Below are 18,289 nucleotides of genomic sequence, written 5' to 3'. Positions count from 1 at the left end.
CGTCCAATCAGAAGTGGACCCGCCCACGCCGGCGCGCACAGCCTCCCTGGCGGCGCGTGGCCATTGGCTGCGCTGGCCGAGTGGGCGGGGCACTACAGGGTCCAGAGCTGGGCAATGCAGCTGGGCTACAACCTAGAGAGTTCTTAAGAAAACGAATCCGCGGCGTCCGGGGGCGGGACCCCAAGCGCGCTGGCTCCGCCCCCTGGCGGCCGGCTCGGCTGCGGCGTCGGCGTCTGCTCAGAACAGACCCCGCCCGTCGAGGAGGAGGGAGGGTGAGTTGGGGGTGACCCGGCCCCCAAGGGGCGGGCGCCGGGCCGGGCGCTGCGGGCCTCGGAGGGTTGGGCCCGGGCCCACCGGCCGACAGGGGGAGGAGCCGGCTGAGAGGGCGGGGGTCGCGCAGGAGCCCCGGACTGGCGAGTCGGACCAGGAGCCTCGCGCAGGCCGGGGACGCTGTGGGAGGGTTGTTCGGGCCAGCGCCGGTGGGCTCCCCCGCACTGACCGCGTCGGGGTGGGGCGGGGGGCTTCGCAGGCCGCAAATATCGACATGCTGCTGGAGGAGGTCCGCGCCGGCGACCGGCTGAGCGGGGCGGCGGCCCGGGGAGACGTGCAGGAGGTGCGCCGCCTTCTGCACCGCGAGCTGGTGCACCCCGACGCCCTGAACCGCTTTGGCAAGACGGCGCTGCAGGTGAGGCCCGGCCCGCCCGCAGCGAGGGCGAGGAGGGGAGCGGGGCGAGGACCGGGACCCCAGACACCTTCCCTCTTCTCCCCTTGTTCCCGTTGGTAGCCGACTGGGGTCTGTTCCTCCATCGCTGGGCTGACTTGGCTCCCTGATGTCCCCTTTCTTAGGTGGGTGGTGGATGGGGTTAGGTTGGGGGAGGGGAGAACTTTCCATCTTTGGAGTATTCCTCGTTCTCTGATTGCGGAGGATTCAGTTTCCCTAGAGAAGTTCGTATTCCTTGGGTGAGCGTTCAGCTTCTTTGGATCCCGGTTTCATGAGGACGGCTCCGGTTTCTTGGAGCTTGCATGGAGGATCCGACCGCAGGAAGAAAAGATTCATGTTTCCAGGGTGTCCTCATTTTCTGGGGGGTTCTCTGAGAGGTATCCAGTTTCTGGGGGGGGGAATCTCCATTCCCGCGGGATTTTCATATTGGCATATTATTGGGGGGATCCCAGTAAGGGAATAGTTACAGATTGCATGGGAGTCCCTCTTCCCTTGGGGACATTTACAAAAGGGGAACCCCATTTCTTGAGAGGGTCAGGTACCTTTGGGAGCATCCTCACTATATGGGAGGGGGAAATTCCATGGAGATGGAGTTTCAAATTCCCTGGCCATCTACTTTCCCTTGAGGGGGCTATTCTCTGAGGTCTGTTTCCTGGCGGGGGTTTCATATTTCCTGATGATTTCCCATCTGTGGAGAGAAGTGTCTCTGGTTCCTTGGGGGAGGGTCTCAGGTTCCTTGAAAGTGTCCATGGGGCTATACCCTAGGGGGAGTGTATTTTTGGGGGGGTGACCAGTTTTTTGAGGGTCCTTATTCCCAGATCTTCTTCTGTGGGGTCTCAACAGCTGCCTGGGAGTTTATGTTCCCTGAAGTTTCTCGTTCGCTAGAAGACCTCGTCTCTGGCATTCTCTACTCCTGAATGACCCCTCTCTGCAGTCACCCATTTTCCTGGACCTCCTCCTTTGGAGACCCCCTGACCCTCTACCCCCCGAACAGGTCATGATGTTTGGCAGCCCCACCATCGCCCTGGAGCTCCTGAAGCAAGGTGCCAGCCCCAACGTCCAGGATGCCTCCGGCACCACTCCAGCCCATGATGCAGCCCGCACTGGATTCCTTGACACCCTGAAAGTGTTGGTGGAGCATGGCGCTGATGTCAATGCACCTGATGGCACCGGGGCCCTCCCCATCCATCTGGCAGTGAGAGAAGGCCACACGGCTGTGGTCGGCTTCCTGGCTGCCGAGTCCGATCTTCATCACAGGGACGCCAGGGGGCTCACACCTCTGGAGCTGGCAAGGGGAAGAGGCGCTAAGGATCTCATGGACATACTGCAGTGGCACACGGTGGCACCACTGTGACCTGGGGCCACCCACTCCGGCAGCAGGACCCGGCTGGGTTCTGTGTCAGAAGAGGAGGGAAGAAACACTTTCTCCCTTTCTTCCTCCTGCCCACTGCCGAGGGGCACCAGTTTGTGGCTTGTTGGTGTTGATTTCTGGGGTGTGTGTGTTTGAGGTACATTTCTCATTTTTTTTTTCTCACCCCTTTTGGTGTGTTGGGCAGAGAAGGGCTCCTGCAGGCAACAGCCACCTAAACGGTTCGGTTTCCTCCACGCCCCGACTGCTGGGGCTACAGACGAGTCCCAAGGGCAGAGCGTTTAAAGCCCCAGCCCTAGAGTGAGGTCATCGCTTCCAAGGCTCCTGGAACCTGTCGACCTTGGCTGGCTGTACCCAGAGAGAGACCTCAAGTGTGCACACTGCTTTCCGGCATGGGGGAGGGGGGAGTGTTCCAAATCAATAAAAGGGTAGTATGAGTTCATTCATATTTTGTTGAAAGCTTGGTTTCCAGTCCCTTGTACAGCGTTAAAGAAAAAAAAAAGTCTATTTATTATGATTTATGGAAGAAATTGTTGTGTGTGTAATTTAATGTTTTTACCCATTAAATTAAGACTTGTGCATGATCACAGCGCCGGTGGCTTCTGATTTTTGAGGCTGCGATGGAAAGTCGCGTGTTCAGGATGTTTGTGGGGGTGGGCACCGGGGTCGCGGATCCTGGATGCTTTGGGGGAGGGGAGAGAGTGGTAATTCCCAGGGCGCCACCGTGAGTGAGCTGGGTGGGGCAGCGGTTTGCGCTGTCGGAACGGAAGGGAGGCAGGAAACCGCGAGTGGAGAAAGGGCCCCCAGATGTCAGCTGGGTGCCGGGAGTCCCGGCGGGTGGGGGAGTGGGGTGGGCGGTGGCTGCAGCCTTCCCCGCAGAGGCGTGGCCCATGGGCGGGGACTGCGGTCACCGGGCTAGGGATCCCGGAAGGACCCGGGGCGGGGTTAGGTGCGGCCCATGAGGCTCCGCCCCATTTAAAGCTAGCTAGTGAGTAGCCCCGCCTTCTGGGAGGTGGGGCCTCTCCACACGCGTGCGCAGTGGGTCGTAGAGCCGCCATGCCGGAGCCGCGCGGGTCGTCACCCCTGCGGGTGAACGCGGCGTTCGCCGCGCGGTACGGCCGCTACCGGGAGCGCGAGGAGCTGCAGCGGCGTGAGTGCGGGGCGCCGGCGCGTGCAGGGCTGTCGGGAAGTGGGGGTTGATCTGGTCCCCCAGGCTGAGCTGGGGGGATCCCATCTGTGCCCCACAGTGAAAGATCGCTATGGGGATAGGGACAGCTGCGGCGACTCCAGCTCCGAGTCTGACTCCGGCGACGAGCGCGTGGTGAGCTTCCCCGCCTCCCTCCCGGACTTGCGGGAGGTGTCCAAGCCCCCCACCGCATCCCGGCCCCGACTTATATGGGGCGGCTAGCCCCCAACCCCATCGCGCCGAACGGGAGCGTCCATCTCCCACCCCCCATTTCCATGAGGGACAGACAGCGCCCTCCCCATCCCCAGGGAGTGGGCAGATCTCCCCTACTTCCCCTCCCCTACCTCGGATCTACCTGCCCATCTTGATCTGTGAGGTGTGAACCCTGTGTCCACATTTTCGTCCCTAACAGTTTAACCGTTTCTCCGTGTCTGCCTCTGTTCCCAGAGTGGGGCATCCCTCTGCCACATGGGGCACCCAGCTTTTCCCCATATCAGCCCTGATCTTCCCAGCCTCACTGAGCAGTCCAGCCCTTCCTCTCTGTTCTTATGTGCCCTCTGTCCACTTGCCCCTAGGTTGTCTATCCCTTGTTGATACCAGAAAGTACCACCCACCCCCTTGCCTGCTACCTTCCTCTGTCTCATATCCGTTACCTCTGTGTGGCCCACCCCCAAGAGGTCCCCTCTCCTTCCTCCACCTAACTGATCACTCACCCTAATTCACATCCAGCCCTCCACCCCCACCTGCCTCTACCCAGCCGGATTCCCCCCCTTCCTCCTAATATATACCCCTCTATGCACACTAATTCCCACACACTCTCAGCCCACCTGCCCCCGTTGCTTACTGCCCCCGTCACAGCCCCTTTCTGAAGTCTGTCCCCACCCCGTTTCCTGCCCTAGGAATTTGATACTCAGCAGGAGCGTGACTTTTACAAGACCCTCTCCTTACTGAAGAAGAAGGATCCGCGCATCTATCAGAAAGATGCCACCTTCTATCAGAGAACAGGTCTGGGACTACTTCTCCTGAGGCCCAGATTCCTCATTGCTTTATAGGCGGTTGTGACTGTTTAATGGATCTCCACACACATCAAAACTGATTAGCAAAGGGACTTCCCTGGCGGTCCACTGGTTAAGACTCCATTCTTCTACTGCAGGGGGAACGGGTTCAATCCCTGGTGGGGAACTAAGATCCGGCATGCCACGCGGCAAGGCAAAAAAAACAAAACAAAAAAACCACTTAGGTTAAGACCTGTTGTTACTAATAACGGCTGTGTGCTTGGCCCTGTTCTGAGTGTGAATTATTCACTGAATGATCACTGCCAAGTACTTCCAGGCAGTAGTAAGTATGATGCCTCTTTGATAGCTGGGAACCAGTGGCTCGGGGATTTGAAACCTCGGTCTGACTCTGGCCCAGCATAGTCTTACTCTCTGCCTGGGGGAGGAAGGGGTTTGTGGATGTGGGTGATGGCAGGTGTCTTCTGGTGTCCCCGCAGCATCGTCCTCGGACAGTAAGGAGGAGCCAGCAGCTGAAGAGAAGCAAAAGAAGGTGCAGCCCATGTACCTGAAGGACTACGAGAGGAAGGTTATCTTGGAGAAGGGAGGGTAAGGAGAAAGCCTGACCCCTCAGCTCCCACCTTCCTAGGGTAGGTGGACACATCAAGCACTTAGGGGCAGGGGTGGGAAGAAGCTGGTGACTCACCAGAGTTGAGGGAACCCTGGAGAGCAGGAGCCTTGGTGACCTGCCTGCACCCCACTGCCCCCTCCACCAGCTGTTGCTCTTAACAGCCCCCTACCCCATGGGGACAGACAGGCCATGGGGCGTCTATTCTGAAGCCTTCTTCCTTCTTCACACAGCAAATATGTCGATGAGGAGAATTCAGACGGGGAGGCCTCCAATCAGAGACTCCAAGTGAGTGGGGTGGAGGCTGGGTGGGGGGCTTGGGGGCGCTTGGAGCCTCAGGGCTGGGCCTGAGGCCCATGTCACTCTCTCTGCAGCAGACCTCATCGAAAAGTTATGTGGAAGAACAGAAACAGCTGAAGGAAAGGTGAGCCCTGGGGCTGGCTGAGTGGCCAGATGGAAAGCAGTTGAGGCTCTGAGGTTGGGCGGGCCTGGGTTCAAATCCAGCTCTGTCCCTTAATGGCTGTGTGCCCTTGGGCACATCGTTTGCTAGCTCTGGGCCTCAGTTTCTGCATCTGTGATATGGGGTTGGTCATGGGCTGTATGTCACAGCACAGCTCTGGGCTTGTCAGGACGAGCTCAGGGATTAGTAGACGGGGCTTGTCTTGGGGCAACGGGCAGGGCCAGCCCACCCGTTCTGAGGCTTGTTCTCTCGCATGGGCAGCTTCCGGGCATTTGTGGAGGACAGTGAGGACGAGGACAGTGCCGGGGAAGGTGGCTCCGGGTTGCTGCAGAAACGCGCTAAAAGCAGAGAGGAGAAGGTGGGTGCTGGGGCCCAGCTAGACGGGGGCTGGTGGCAGAGAGGGGGCCCCAGGGCTCCCACAGACCCTCAGCGCTGGCCTTCCCCCCAGGCCCAGGAGGATGCTGATTACATCGAGTGGCTGAAGGGGCAGAAGGAGATTCAGAACCCCGACACCCTGAAAGAACTGGTGAGCTCCCATTCTTGGTCCCTGACCCACTGAACTACCTGGTCTGCCTCCATCCAACCTTTCCCTGGAAACCGGCCCTTGAGAGGGTAGCCAGGAGCACATTCTCCAAAGATGGGGTGTGTCCCTCTCTGGGCCTCAGCTTCTACATCTATAAAATGAGGATTAGCCCACCTACTTCATAGGCCGGCTGTGAAGCTGCAGTCACTCAAATCCACTGGGTGCCCACATCTGTGCTCCTTCCCTGTCCCCGAGTCCCTGATCCGGGTCCTATTACCCCCCCTTTACCCTTAGACTCACCTCAAGGAATATTGGAACAACCCAGAGCTGGATGAGGGGGAGCGCTTCCTGCGGGATTACATCCTCAACAAACGCTACGAGGAGGAGGGAGATGAGGAGGAAGAGGAGGAAGGAGAAGAAGGGTGAGTAGCCATGTCCCCCAGGGGCCTGGAGCCAGCACTGGCCAGAAGGGAAAAGGCACCAGGCGTTTACACTTTTTCACATAGATGGTAGCAGAGTTAGCCTTTCTTTTCTTTTCTTTTTCTTTTTGGCTGCGCTGTGTGGCATGCAGGATCTTAGTTCCCCAACCAGGGATTGAACCTGTGGCCCCTGCAGTGGAAGTGTGAGTCTTAACCACTGGACCACCAGGGAATTCCCCAGAGTTAGCCTTTCTTGAGGAAAAGCTGCCGAGTGTGGGCTCTGGAGCCAGGGGGCCCTGCCACTGGATTTCCATGCCTCGGTTTTCCCATCTGTAAATGGGGGTAACGGCGGCACCCTAGCAGAGGGTTCTTGTGAGGATTAAATGAGTTAATATGCTGGTACACAGGAGTGCAGGAGCTCGGCTGACGCCCGCAGTCCCATCCCATCTCGTCCCTCAGGGTCCCTGGCCCCCCGGTCCAGCTGGCCGTGGACGACTCCTCAGACGAGGGTGAGCTGTTTCTGAAGAAACAGGAGGACTTTGAGCAAAAGTACAACTTCCGCTTCGAGGAGCCAGACGCTGCCTCGGTGGGTGGCCAGTGCCAGCTCCGGGGAGGACCTGGCCCGCAGGGTCCAGGCCGGGAGAGCCTGGAATCATCTCTGCTGCCCACAGGTCAGGACCTATCCTCGGAACATCACATCCTCCGTGCGCCAAAAGGACGAGCGCAGGAAGGAGAGGAGGGAAGAGACGCGGGAGCGGAAGAGGAGGGTGAGTGTCTGTTGGGGTGGTGCGCTGTGAGGAGGCGGGGCCCAGCCTGCGGGGGGGGGGGGGGGCGGGGAGCCCATACCCTCCCTCTCCCGTGAACTGCCGCCTGCAGGAGAAAGTGAGGAAGCAGGAGGAACTCAAGCAGCTGAAGAACCTGAAGAGGAAGGAGATTCTGGCCAAGCTGGAGAGGCTGCGGCAGGTCACAGGCAACGAGACACTGGGCTTTGAGGAGCAGGACCTCGAGGACGACTTTGACCCCGCCCAGCACGACCAGCTCATGCAGGTGTGGCCCCAGAGCCCCAGCCCGGCTGTGCAGCCGAGTGCTCAGAGCGTGGCTCTGGAATCAGCAGTCCCTTCCTGGCTGTGTGGCCTCAGAAAAGTGACTTGATCTCTCTGACCCTGTGTCTCTGTCTATAAAGTGAGTCTAACTGCAGCATTTACGTCAGGGCTGTTGTAAAGATAGCCTGAGAGGAATAGTAAATGTTAATTAACTTGGTAAATGCTCAAGGAACTGTGGATTATGGTATTTCCTTTAAACTCATTTATTGAGCCGTTAGTGTTTGTTGTTGTATTTGGGGAAACGCAGCTTCAGGCCATTGGAACAGCCGATGAGGGCTGGATGGGAGAGCACTGGGGATCACAGGCACCGCAAAGCTGCCCCTGACTAAGCCTGGGAGGTCAAGGAAGGAGACTAAGGATGCATAGGTGGGCCAGGTGAACACTGGAGTGTGTGAGTGCTGTGTGGTTGGAGTTCAGCCTTCACTTTCTAGAAGCTTCTCAGTCCTGAGCTTCAGCTTCTCAATATTTGGCAGTAGTTTCTGTCTCTTGGGGAGCTTGTGAGAACATAGTGAGATGCAGCCCAGCGCCCAGCATGTAGTAGGTGCTTATAAATGGCATAGTTAGCAATATCTGCCTTTGCCAGCCAGTGGAACAGGGGGCAGAGAGCAGGGGGGTCAAGGGGACAAGATGAGCCAAAAGTGGGTGTGGAGGGGCCCAGACACACAGGGTTCCCCCGACATCAGGAGCTGAGGGGAGTGCTGCGAGGCCATGTAAGGTGCAGGAGTACTGCCATCTGGGGGGAGTGGGCCCTGCTCACCCTCGCGGCCCCAACCCTGCAGAAGTGCTTCGGGGACAAGTTCTATGGAACCATGGAGGAGGAGAAGCCACAGTTTGAGGAAGAGGAAGGGCTTGAAGGTGAGGTCACCTGGGGCAGTGGGCTGGGGGCGGGGACTGCTTGGCCTGACCTGACCCCCCGGCCCACCCCTGCCTGCCTGTCCTCTGGAATCAGACGACTGGAACTGGGACACGTGGGCTGGGCCGGAGCAGGGTGGAGCTTGGAGCCAGCAGGAGCTGCACTGCGAGGACCCCGACTTCAATGTAGGTGCCCTGGGCGCGGGGATCTGGGGGTCCTCAGAGGGTCCCGAGGACCGCAAGGGCAGGCCTGACCTGCGCATCCCGACAGATGGATGCCGACTATGACCCCAGCCAGCCTCAGAAGAAGCAGCGCAAGGCTCCTTCGTTGGGCAAGAAGAAGCGAAAGTCGCCTTTCGCCACAGCCGTGGGGCAGGAGAAGCCTGTGTTTGACCCTGGTGAGGCCCGGGTGGGTGGCCGTGGGCAGGCAGGGGCTCCACAGGGCCCGGCACACCCTGGCAGCCTGGCTCTGTCCCCGCTCAGGGGACAAGACATTTGAGGAGTACCTGGACGAGTATTACCGGCTGGACTACGAGGACATCATCGATGACCTGCCCTGTCGCTTCAAGTACCGCACGGTGGTGCCCTGTGACTTCGGGCTCAGCACCGAGGAGGTGGGACCCTGGGGGCACCCGCTAGGCAAGGGGGAGCCTGGAGCCATCTGTGCTGCGACATGGCCTGTTTTCTCATCTCGAAAACAATAGGAATATTAGTGCTAATGACAGTACTAATGATATTACCTGCCTCGGGGGCTTCTGTGAGGCAGGGGCTGAAACAGTGCTTTGCCCACAGCAGGCCCCAGTAAATACTAGTTTTAATTCTGTTACCGTATATCGGCAGCAGGGTGACCATTAAGACTTGACACAGGGCCTCCCTGGTGGCGCAGTGGTTGAGAGTCCGCCTGCCGATGCAGGGGATGCGGGTTCGTGCCCCGGTCTGGGAGGATCCCATATGCCGCGGAGCGGCTGGGCCCGTGAGCCATGGCCGCTGGGCCTGCGCGTCCGGAGCCTGTGCTCCGCAACGGGAGAGGCCACAACAGTGAGAGGCCCGCATACTGCAAAAAGAAAAAAAAAAAAAAAAAAAGACTTGACACAGGTTCAAATCCTGGCTCAGCCGCTCACCAGCTGTATAACCTTGGACATGTGACCAGAGCCTCTGTGCCTGGGTTTCCCCGTCTGTAAAATGGGCCTCATAAGAGCCCCACCTCATGGATGTGGATGTGAAAAACATACGCTTTGAATGTCATTTGCGCCTTAGCCACGATGGTTATGGATGCTTGACAGTAAAAATAGACGATGTTTATTGAGCTTATAACATCTGCATTCACTTCATCTTCCTGATGACCTTCCAGTAGGTTCTAAGGGGGTGCCCAACTCATAAGTGAGGAACCTGGGCCTCATCTGTAATTAGCAAACCCAGTCATTGGCATGGAGACCCCTGCCCTGGTCTGAGGCTGCTGGGACCACAGTGCATGGGGTCAGGGCTCAAGGGCCCAAATTGTAATCTGAGAGTAGCCACTTCCTGGCCATGTGACTTGGGGCAAGGATCCCCTCTTTGAGCCGCAGTTTCCCCATCTGATGCCCCCAACAACAAAAAAATCAGTTAGCTTCTGCAGAAATCAGTTCTTTCTCACCATCATGACATTTCTGCTGGGTGGAACTAGCATTACCCTGCTTTGACCCATGAGGTGACTAAGGCTTAAGGGTCAGGGCCCCCTGGGGCTCACGAGCAGGACCCCACTCTCCCTGACCTTGCAGATCCTCACTGCCGATGACAAGGAGCTGAACCGGTGGTGCTCCCTGAAGAAGACCTGCATGTACAGGTGATGGGGCGGGACTGGGCCAGGTGCCCCGGGGGGAGGGGCGGGCAGGCTGAAGGCAAGCATGGGCACCACCCAGAGCACCCAGCTGCCTGCAGGTTGGAGCAGGAGGAGCTGCAGGACAGGAGGGCGTACAGCCAGAAGGCCCAGAACGTATGGAAAAAGAGGCAGATCTTCAAGTCACTCTGCCCAGAGGAGTAAGTATTGCTGGTTGTAGGGGGTGGGTGGGCTTGGGAGCCTGCCAGGCCCAGGTTTGAGTCATGCTCTGTCAGCCATCTGTCACATGACCTTGGGAATGGGGTTTCTCTTCTCTTGATACCTGCGTATCAAGTCCTGGCTGGGCTGTAGCTGTGTGATGTTGGGCAAGTCACTTTCCCTCTCTGGGCCTGCTTCCTTATTTATAAAATGGAGATAAAGATGGCTCACTTCTTGTTGGGTTTTTCTTTTTTTTTGAGGATTAAGTTAATTAATTCAGGTACAGTGCAAGTTCTGGATAGGTATTAGCTCTTGTTATTATGCCTGTTATTTCCTGATCTATAAATCAGGAGTGATAAAAGCTCACGGAGTCGATGTAAAGCTAAAATGAGTTAATTTGTGTGAAGAGCTTAGTGCAGGCTCAGGCTCAACAATCAAAATTATCAGTGACACAATCCAGCCTCAGAGTTCAATAGAAAAATCCCAGTTTGGTATTGCATCAGACCCACGTTTGAGTCCCAGGCAGGCCCCTGAATTGTTTTTTTTTTATTTTTGGCCGCGCCACGCGGCATGTGGGATCTCAGTTCCCCGACCAGGGATTGAACCCGCGCCCCCTGCAGTGGAGGCACGGAGTCTTAACCACTGGACCACCAAGGAAGTCCAGGCCCCCCGAATTCTGAGCCTCCCCTTTTCACATCTGTAAAAATGGGGGATGGAAAGCCTAACTGTGACTGGCCTGGGCTGAGCCACGCCTTCCTCCTCCAGGACTGAGATGCCCACAGAAGCCACAGGGAAGCCACAAAGAGACAAAGCTGGCCCACAGGGGCAGCTGCTGGCACCCGATGGGGCCTGTGGGAAGTGGCCCCAGCCTGAGAGCCCCCCAGTACAGGAAGAGGCAGCCCCTGTGACACCCACCGAGAAGCCGGCCCCCCAGAGGCAGAGGAGGGGCAAGAAGGCACGTCTCCTGGGCCCCACAGTAACACTTGGTGGATGCGAGTTCAGCCGCCAGAGACTGCAGGCCTTTGGCCTCAACCCCAAACGGCTGCACTTCCGCCAGCTGGGCCGGCAACGGAGGAAGCAGCAGAGGCCTAAGAGCCATCCCTGAGCTCAAGGGAGCCTGCAGGGGCCTTGGGGCTCCTCCCCTTCAATCAAGCCCCCTCTTATCGACTGTATAGACCCTCTCATCTACCTGTGGGCAAGGGAGTCTTCCCATCTTAGAGATGTGAAAGCTGAGGCCTACTCAATAAGCTTCTCCAGATGACTTGGAACCTCACCTCGAGACATACCTTGAGCCCCATCCCTCAAATGCTGGGCCCAGCCATAGCCAAGGTCAAGTCAAACGGCTTTATTAGCCCCCATTGGTCACAGCCCCTCCTCCCTCCCACCAGCCCTTGGCAGGATGGGGGCGTTGGGACCGGTGAGGGGCATGGACGGTCCAGTGCAAACTACAGTACTGAGTCAGGCCCTGAGTGGGTGCCCGGGGGCCCTCCCTCCCTGCCCAGTGAGGAGGGCCTGGCTGGTGGGAGGCAGGTGTGCAGGCTCTGTTCCTGGCTGAATGGCCCCGGCCCGGAGGCTTCCTGGACTGCTCTCAGCTGCACTTGTCAGGGGGGGAGTTCAAGCTCCCACACCCAGAGTGACATAAATAAAAAAATAAATAGGGTCATGTCTTCTCCCTCATCCCCTCCCTTTATAAAAACACAAAGTCCTCAGAGCTTGGGCGTTTAGCCTTGAGGAGCCGGCCTGTGCGAGGGAGCCGCAGTGTCGGCTGGGAGGGCTGGGAGCAGAGGTCGTCCAGGCTGTGGTCCTGAGCATGGCCCTCAACCAGGGTGAACATGGGGTATCGCTCTGTGGCTGAGGAGGAGCTGAGGACCTGGTGGGAGGAGAGAGAACAGCTCAGGCCCCAAGCCATGTTAATTAATCCTAGTAGGTATAATTATCTTAACAGGTATGTTTATCAGGTGCTTCCTGAACTCAACTCCCATCCCTCCAGGGCAGTGATGCAGGCCAATCAGCACCTCCTGTGCCCTGGCTATAGTGATTGGCTCAGTGATGAGCACATGACCCTCTGCAGCCAATGAACCACAGCTGTGGGATTTTCTCCTATCTGCTGAGAAGGTGGGGCTCCCTTTCCACTCAACTAAATAAATAGTAGGTGCCCAGAGAGCCTGGTGGCCACTTCTTGCCACCATAAGGGTAAAGCCTTGATAGGAAAACAGAGCCAAAGGACAAGGCAGGGTCCTACCACTTGACCCCCTGGAAGCAGCTGTCCCCTTAAATTTTTCATTTCATGCCTCTTTTTGCTCTAATTAGAGCTGGGCTCTTGCAGCTTGTGGTCAGGATAATAATCTTAACAACATAGCCTGGACGTGGCCTTGCCAGGCCTGCTGGCCTCAAAGCCTCTGTTCCTCTTCTACCCTAGCCCTGCCCTTTGCCTCCCACCCTCCAGCATGCCTTGCTCACCCTGGTCAGCTCTGAGCAGAGCGTCTCAAACTCCTTCCTGTCTCCAGCATAGAACCCCACAGTACAGCTCGGGTCCATCTTGGCAAAGGCCATCTTGCGGGGTGAGGTGCAATGGAAGGACTGGGGCAGACAAACAAGGGGGGCTCGGGGGGAACCCTCCACAGGCCTCCAACCCCACCCTGGGGATCCCAGCTCACCTCTAGGGGGAAGTCAGCCTGGCTGACATCCACAGTGGGCTGGCAGTAGTGAGGGTCCAGGTAGAGGAGGAAGTCATCTGCAGGGGAGGAAGCATGAGCAGGGGTGGAAGAGGGTAAGGTGGGATGGGATGAAGCAGGACGGGGTGGGCCTACCCTGATAGCCAATGAAGTACAGCGAGTGGCGTGGCTTGCCCCCTATGATGCCAAGGCACAGCTCTGAACGCAGGAGCTCCTGCAGGGAAGAAAGCGGGTGAAGGTAAGGAACCACAGCAGGTGCTGTCCGTGAGCACTGTAAGCACTGTCAACAAATGCATAGCACAGGCCCAGTGTGTGCAAACCCAAGCCTGTGCTGGGCCCTGGGGGGTAGCAGTGACCAAGATAGACAAAACCCTGCCCTTAAGCAACTGATGTTCTAGTGCGGGAGAACAAGGAACAAGATGAGCAAGTTACGTCACGTGTCACAAGGCGGTGACACTCTGGAGAAAGAATAAAGGCGGGAAGAAGGCTTTGCGATTTTAAATAGGGGAATCAGGAAAAGGCCTCACTGAGAGATGATGTTTTAGCAAAGAGTTAAGGGAGTTAAGAGTGCATCTTGGGATACATATAGCTGATTCACTTTGTTATAGAGCAGAAACTAACACACCATTGTAAAGCAGTTATACTCCAATAAAGATGTTAAAAAAAATAAAGAGTGCATCTTGGGAAAGAGTGCTCCAAGTGATGGGAACAGCAAGTGCAAAGGCTCTGAGGCAGGTGTCCTCTGAGAACAGTGAAGAGGCCTGTGTGGCTGGAGCAGAATGAAGTGAGTTGTAGAATGTGGGCAGATGGTACAGGGCCTTGTGGGCTGTGGAGAGATCTTTGGCCTTTATTCTGGGTATAAACACATCAGGGTCTTTCCAGCCTTGCTGTTTCTTTTGCCTGGAACACTCCTCCTCTGGCTTCTCTCTTGCTTCTGGCTAGAGAGGGGCTTTCCTAGGCTGTGCAGCCACCCACATCTGCCCTTCATCGTGTTAATTTTGGTTCCTTTAGAGTCCGAGTTGTAACACCACAGCTGTCAATTTGGTTCCACATACACTGCCTGTTATTCCCCCATTAGAACGTCTGTTCCCAGAGGGCATCAGTTGTTGCCTGTCCACCTCTGAATCCCCAGCAGCTGGGACAGTTCTTGGCACATAATTGGTGCTCCGTAACTACTGGATAAACCGATGAAGAGATGAAGGAAGCATGAACACCTAACCCAAGCTGAAAAAGTCTGCAGGGCTCCTGGGAGGAGGCATGGTAGAATCTGGTAGAACCTACCTTCATGCAGGGCACGTACACAGGGTTGAGAGTCTCACCACCCAGCCGCACTGGCACCAGGATGACCACGGACTTCCACTCAGCTGTGGGGTCTGGCCTGGCCACCAGGCGTGCCACATCCGCCTTGTACACTGGAAGGACAGAGCAGCAGGTCACATTTTCTCCGGCCCTTCAAGCCTCAGAGTATGGTCCTCCATCCTCAGAGGACCAACCCTGCCTGAGCAACCTCTTGGGATGACACTCCTGTCATCGGCAGAAAAGCACCTTTCCAGTGTCCCCCCAACCCCAAGCTCCCTCAGACAATCCCAGGGCCTCCAGGCAGGTGTGGACATTCCCATTTTACAGAGAGGGCAACTGACGTCCTGAGACTTAGACAAACAGTGTAAAGCTAGGAGGAGCTGGAGAGCCTTCCCCGCAGCCCAGAGTGCCTCTAGTCCTTCCCGACTCTGCGCCTGGGTTTCTAAGATGGAAATGGGAGCGCTGAGCAATCCGCCAGTCAGCTGAAAGTTCCTGTGTGTCCCCCTCAAGTCCCGTCTGCTGGTTACTCCTCTCCCGCCTCCTCCCTTGTGGCTATATGAGGCCCCTCCTGGCTGCCAGAAAAGTGCATTCAACCCTTTCTGGAGGCAGCTGCTACGGTCTGAATGCTTGTGCCCCCCTCTAAATTCTTACGTTGAAATCTTACCCCCCAAGGTGATGGAATTAGGAAGTGGGGCCTTTGGGAGGGGATTAGGAGTGAAATCACTGCCCTTATAAAAGGGACCCCAGAGAGCTCGCTTGCCCCTTTTGCTACCTGAAGACACAGCAAAATGAACCAGGAAGTGGGCTCCCAACAGACACGAAAACTGCCAGTGCCTTGTTCTTGGACTTCCCAGCCTCCAGAATTATGAAAAATAAATTCCTGTTGTTCACAAGCCACCCAGTCTATTTTTGTGTGTGTTGTTTTGTTTTTTTTGCCATGCCGCGCAGCTTGTGGGATATTAGTCCCCGACCGGGGATCAACCAAGGCCCCGGCAGTGAAAGCGCCGAGTCCTAACCACTGGACCGCCAGGGAATTCCCTGGTCTATGGTATTTTTGTTACAGCAGCCCTAACAGACTAAGAAAAAGGCTCTCCTGAACTGTTTTTGAGGGAATAATAACAATAATAGCTAATGTTTAGTGAATACTTACTAAGTGAGAAGCATTATCCTAAGGGTTTTACTTTTATCACTGACTCACTTAATCCTCATGACAACCCTATGAGGCAGAGACCCAACCTTCGTACATGTTGGAACAAGAGTGAGTTGGACCTGCGAGAGGAATTCCTTATGTCTTTTATTCTATCACTCAGGGAGAAGCCCCTGAAGTCTCCTCTCCTGGTTCCAGAGGGAGGGTAGGAATCCAGAGCAGCCCGACCCAGTGTGGGCCTCGAATCCTTTCCAAGGGTCCCTCTGCCGCAGAACTTGTTTCAGCATCTGAGGAATGTGGGTCCTAAGAGGCAGCTGAGGTAGTGACTGGCTCAGGGTGAGAACCCTGTGACCTTGGCTCCCAGCCCCTTACCTGTGCAGTCCTGAGAAACGTACACCACCAGGCGGGTGACCTCTGAGCAGCTCTCCACAGCTTTCCTGGGGACGGGAGGAAAGGCCTGAGCTCCTGGGGGTACCCAGTAGCTCCCATGTCCCCTGCAGCGGCCCTCACCTGAGTATGTGCGCCACCAGGGACGGACCATACCAGTCACCCGCCTTCTTGCCCGAGCTCTGCCCAAGCTCCACTAGCCGGTGTAGGCCGAAGGGGGCCCGGGGATGGTCAGCGAACCAGGATACAATCTGCCGGTGCCGGCGCTCCTGCTCCGGCTCAGGGGCAGCCTGGGCCCAGCGTGAAGGCATCCAGTGGGCAGGCCCACGGTACCGGTTGGGAGAGGCCAACCCCGATGGCTCAGGGGGGCCCAGGCCCGCGCCCAGGGACCACGTCCAGTCTGGTAGGGATGGAGTTAAGAGTCAAATGGCGATGGTGTAGGGGGTGGGGCACAGTTCCCACTATCCATGATTTACACACAACTTTACCGCTCCAGAGATGCCGTGTTTAACTACAATTTTCACATTCCTTCAACTTATTTTCTAAACAACTCTCACTCCCCGCCCCCCCCCACAAGCTTACTTTACACGCAATTCTAACATGACTTTAAACTCTTTGTTTACAAACCGTTCTAACACTGCTGACCTGTGGTGGGCGCTACGCTCCTACTGTGCCCTTCCCCCTCCACCGCTCACCTCTGGGCAGGAAGTGCAGCAGCAGTCCCTGAGCTAGCATCATCTGCCCACTCCGTAACATGCATCCCCAGCTACAGTCGGAGGTCAGGCAGCCCCCAGCGAGAGGTGGGAAGTCCCGGCGGTATGTGAACCATAGGCGAGATACAAAGTCCCGCTGGAAACGCTGGATGTCACCTACAAGAGCAGACTCGTCAGTTGCCACGAGAAACACCCCTGGGGGACTCCTCCAACCCTAGCCAGGGGCCACCAGCTCACCCTCGCCCTCGAAGCGGTAGCGGCGGCCACAGAGGTGGACGCTGGAAATCTTGCTAAAGCTGGTCCGGCTTTTGACTACCCAACCTGGGGAGACATGGGGCAGTGTCCAGCAAGATGAAGCACTTGCTTGGCAGACACGCAACCTAACAGGGCAGCAACAGCGCTTAAATTCTCCCACCTGTGTGATGGGGACTATCCTAGTTCCTATCTCAGGGAAGGCTCTGGGGAATCCGTGCTACATTTCTCCTGGATGGAGGCGGAGCCCCTAGTAACAGCCACATGCATGTCTGCCGTTAATTCGGGATGAATCAAAGCACGTCTGATTACTGTACCCATTTTACAGAGAAGGAAAATGGAGGCACAGGGAAACAAAAAACCTTGCCCAAGGTCACACGGAGAATCGACTGAGGCTTGTAAACACATTCCCCTTTGGACCTGCCAGCCAGCGGCCCGCTCTGGGCAGGGCAGGGCGGGGGACCTACCCACAGGTGACTCACAGGAGGGGAACAAAGGGTGGAATACCTGACAGGTGCAGGGTCTGGTTCTCCTTGACTCCCACCGACCTCCAAGCCTCCGGCCCGCCTGAACCCTCAGCTCGCTCCCACCTCAGAACCCAACCCCGGGGCCCGCCCCCTCCTCACCGTACTTGACGTTGTTCCAGGCTGTCAGGAACTTCGCTTTAAACTTGTCCACTTCGTCCGGCTCCCCCGGGCCTGTACCGGGCAACGCAAGAGCGGGGCCGCTGGCTCCGGAGGGCCCCAGGCCGTTGGGGTCCGGAGTTCGGGGGCGCCGTGGCCTGCGGCCCTCGGGGCTGCGCGCGTCCTCCTGGCTGCCGCTCCGGTACTGAGCTGCGGCCGGCGACACGGAGTTCATGGGCGCGCCGGGAGGGCCGACCGAGGGCCCCAGGGGCCCCGCTCGAGCGCCCCAGGGGCCAGGACGCGGCCAGGACGCGGGCGCCCAGGAAGGCGCTAGTGGGCCCCCGGCACGGCGACCAGGCCCCCGGGCCCTGTGCGGGACGGTGTCGCCGCCGCCGCCGCCGCCATTTTAGCGGCCCTGGCCCCGGGAGGGAGGCGGGCGTGACACAGCCGGACGCCCCGCCCAAGCCCGGCCCCCAGCCTGGGTCCCCGGCCCCAGTCCCTCGTGGCCGCGCTGTGACCTCCTGACGCCGCGCCTCCCTGCGGCGCCCCGCGACCCCCTGCACCGCCCGCCTTATCGCAGAGCCCAGGCGCGGCCGAGCCCCTGGAGGTCCTTATCGGAAGCCCCAGAGCCGGGAAGCCCGCGCCAGGCCCCGCCCCTCGCCGGTTCCGGCCCCGCCCCTCCCGGCCCCGCCCCCTCCTGCGCTGGGGGACTGACCCCCAGGCGGGGCCCCTACGCGGTTTGCACCTGCCCACGTCCGCCAGAGGATCAGAGCGCTGCTCTGCGGGCTGCGCACCCAAGACCCGCCTCGGTCGGGGGCCCAACCTGTGCGTGACACCCACTCCCACAAACTCCGCCTTCAAGCCACACCCCTACGTGCTTTAGTTTCCCCAGGAGCAGAAGGGCTCAAATACACGCAACAACATAA

General features: G+C 57.8%; 3 protein-coding genes across 7 annotated transcripts; 2 read left to right on the top strand and 1 right to left on the bottom strand.

The window, feature by feature from the left end:
- The first annotated feature begins 175 nt into the window (after nucleotides 1-175).
- CDKN2D (cyclin dependent kinase inhibitor 2D) lies at nucleotides 176-2,674 on the top strand. The gene is made up of 3 exons (XM_082621990.1): nucleotides 176-272; nucleotides 530-685; nucleotides 1,716-2,674. The coding sequence occupies exons 2-3, from the start codon at nucleotides 545-547 to the stop codon at nucleotides 2,073-2,075; spliced, it is 501 nt and encodes a 166-aa protein (XP_082478116.1). The 5' UTR covers nucleotides 176-272; nucleotides 530-544; the 3' UTR covers nucleotides 2,076-2,674.
- Nucleotides 2,675-3,135: 461 nt separating this feature from the next.
- On the top strand, nucleotides 3,136-11,927 carry KRI1 (KRI1 homolog). Of its 2 annotated transcripts, none has more exons than XM_082622778.1 (19): nucleotides 3,136-3,240; nucleotides 3,338-3,411; nucleotides 4,176-4,281; nucleotides 4,769-4,877; nucleotides 5,130-5,184; nucleotides 5,274-5,320; nucleotides 5,618-5,714; nucleotides 5,805-5,882; nucleotides 6,174-6,301; nucleotides 6,758-6,884; nucleotides 6,970-7,065; nucleotides 7,175-7,345; nucleotides 8,181-8,256; nucleotides 8,351-8,439; nucleotides 8,525-8,651; nucleotides 8,737-8,867; nucleotides 10,011-10,075; nucleotides 10,171-10,269; nucleotides 11,033-11,927. In XM_082622778.1, the coding sequence occupies exons 1-19, from the start codon at nucleotides 3,147-3,149 to the stop codon at nucleotides 11,370-11,372; spliced, it is 2,109 nt and encodes a 702-aa protein (XP_082478904.1). In that variant the 5' UTR covers nucleotides 3,136-3,146; the 3' UTR covers nucleotides 11,373-11,927. The 2 variants fall into 2 exon arrangements, with proteins under 2 accessions (XP_082478904.1, XP_082478903.1); XM_082622777.1 differs by having other exon boundaries at nucleotides 5,271-5,320.
- On the bottom strand, nucleotides 11,598-17,968 carry ATG4D (autophagy related 4D cysteine peptidase). 4 transcript variants are annotated; one of them, XM_082622781.1, is made up of 10 exons: nucleotides 17,367-17,968; nucleotides 16,726-16,809; nucleotides 16,471-16,644; nucleotides 15,899-16,175; nucleotides 15,761-15,825; nucleotides 14,224-14,354; nucleotides 13,078-13,156; nucleotides 12,925-13,001; nucleotides 12,728-12,847; nucleotides 11,598-12,137 (listed from the first exon to the last, which is right to left on the bottom strand). In XM_082622781.1, the coding sequence occupies exons 1-10, from the start codon at nucleotides 17,596-17,598 to the stop codon at nucleotides 11,955-11,957; spliced, it is 1,422 nt and encodes a 473-aa protein (XP_082478907.1). In that variant the 5' UTR covers nucleotides 17,599-17,968; the 3' UTR covers nucleotides 11,598-11,954. The 4 variants fall into 4 exon arrangements, with proteins under 4 accessions (XP_082478907.1, XP_082478906.1, XP_082478905.1 ...); XM_082622780.1 differs by lacking the exon at nucleotides 12,728-12,847 and having other exon boundaries at nucleotides 17,367-17,743; XM_082622779.1 differs by lacking the exon at nucleotides 16,726-16,809 and having other exon boundaries at nucleotides 17,367-17,743.
- Nucleotides 17,969-18,289: the final 321 nt, after the last annotated feature.

Source organism: Mesoplodon mirus (genome assembly GCF_964341445.2).
Source record: "Mesoplodon mirus genome assembly, chromosome: 5".
NCBI lineage: Eukaryota > Metazoa > Chordata > Mammalia > Artiodactyla > Ziphiidae > Mesoplodon > Mesoplodon mirus.
The sequence above is the reverse complement of the archived record's forward strand: the minus strand, read 5'-3'. Positions and strand labels throughout refer to the sequence as shown.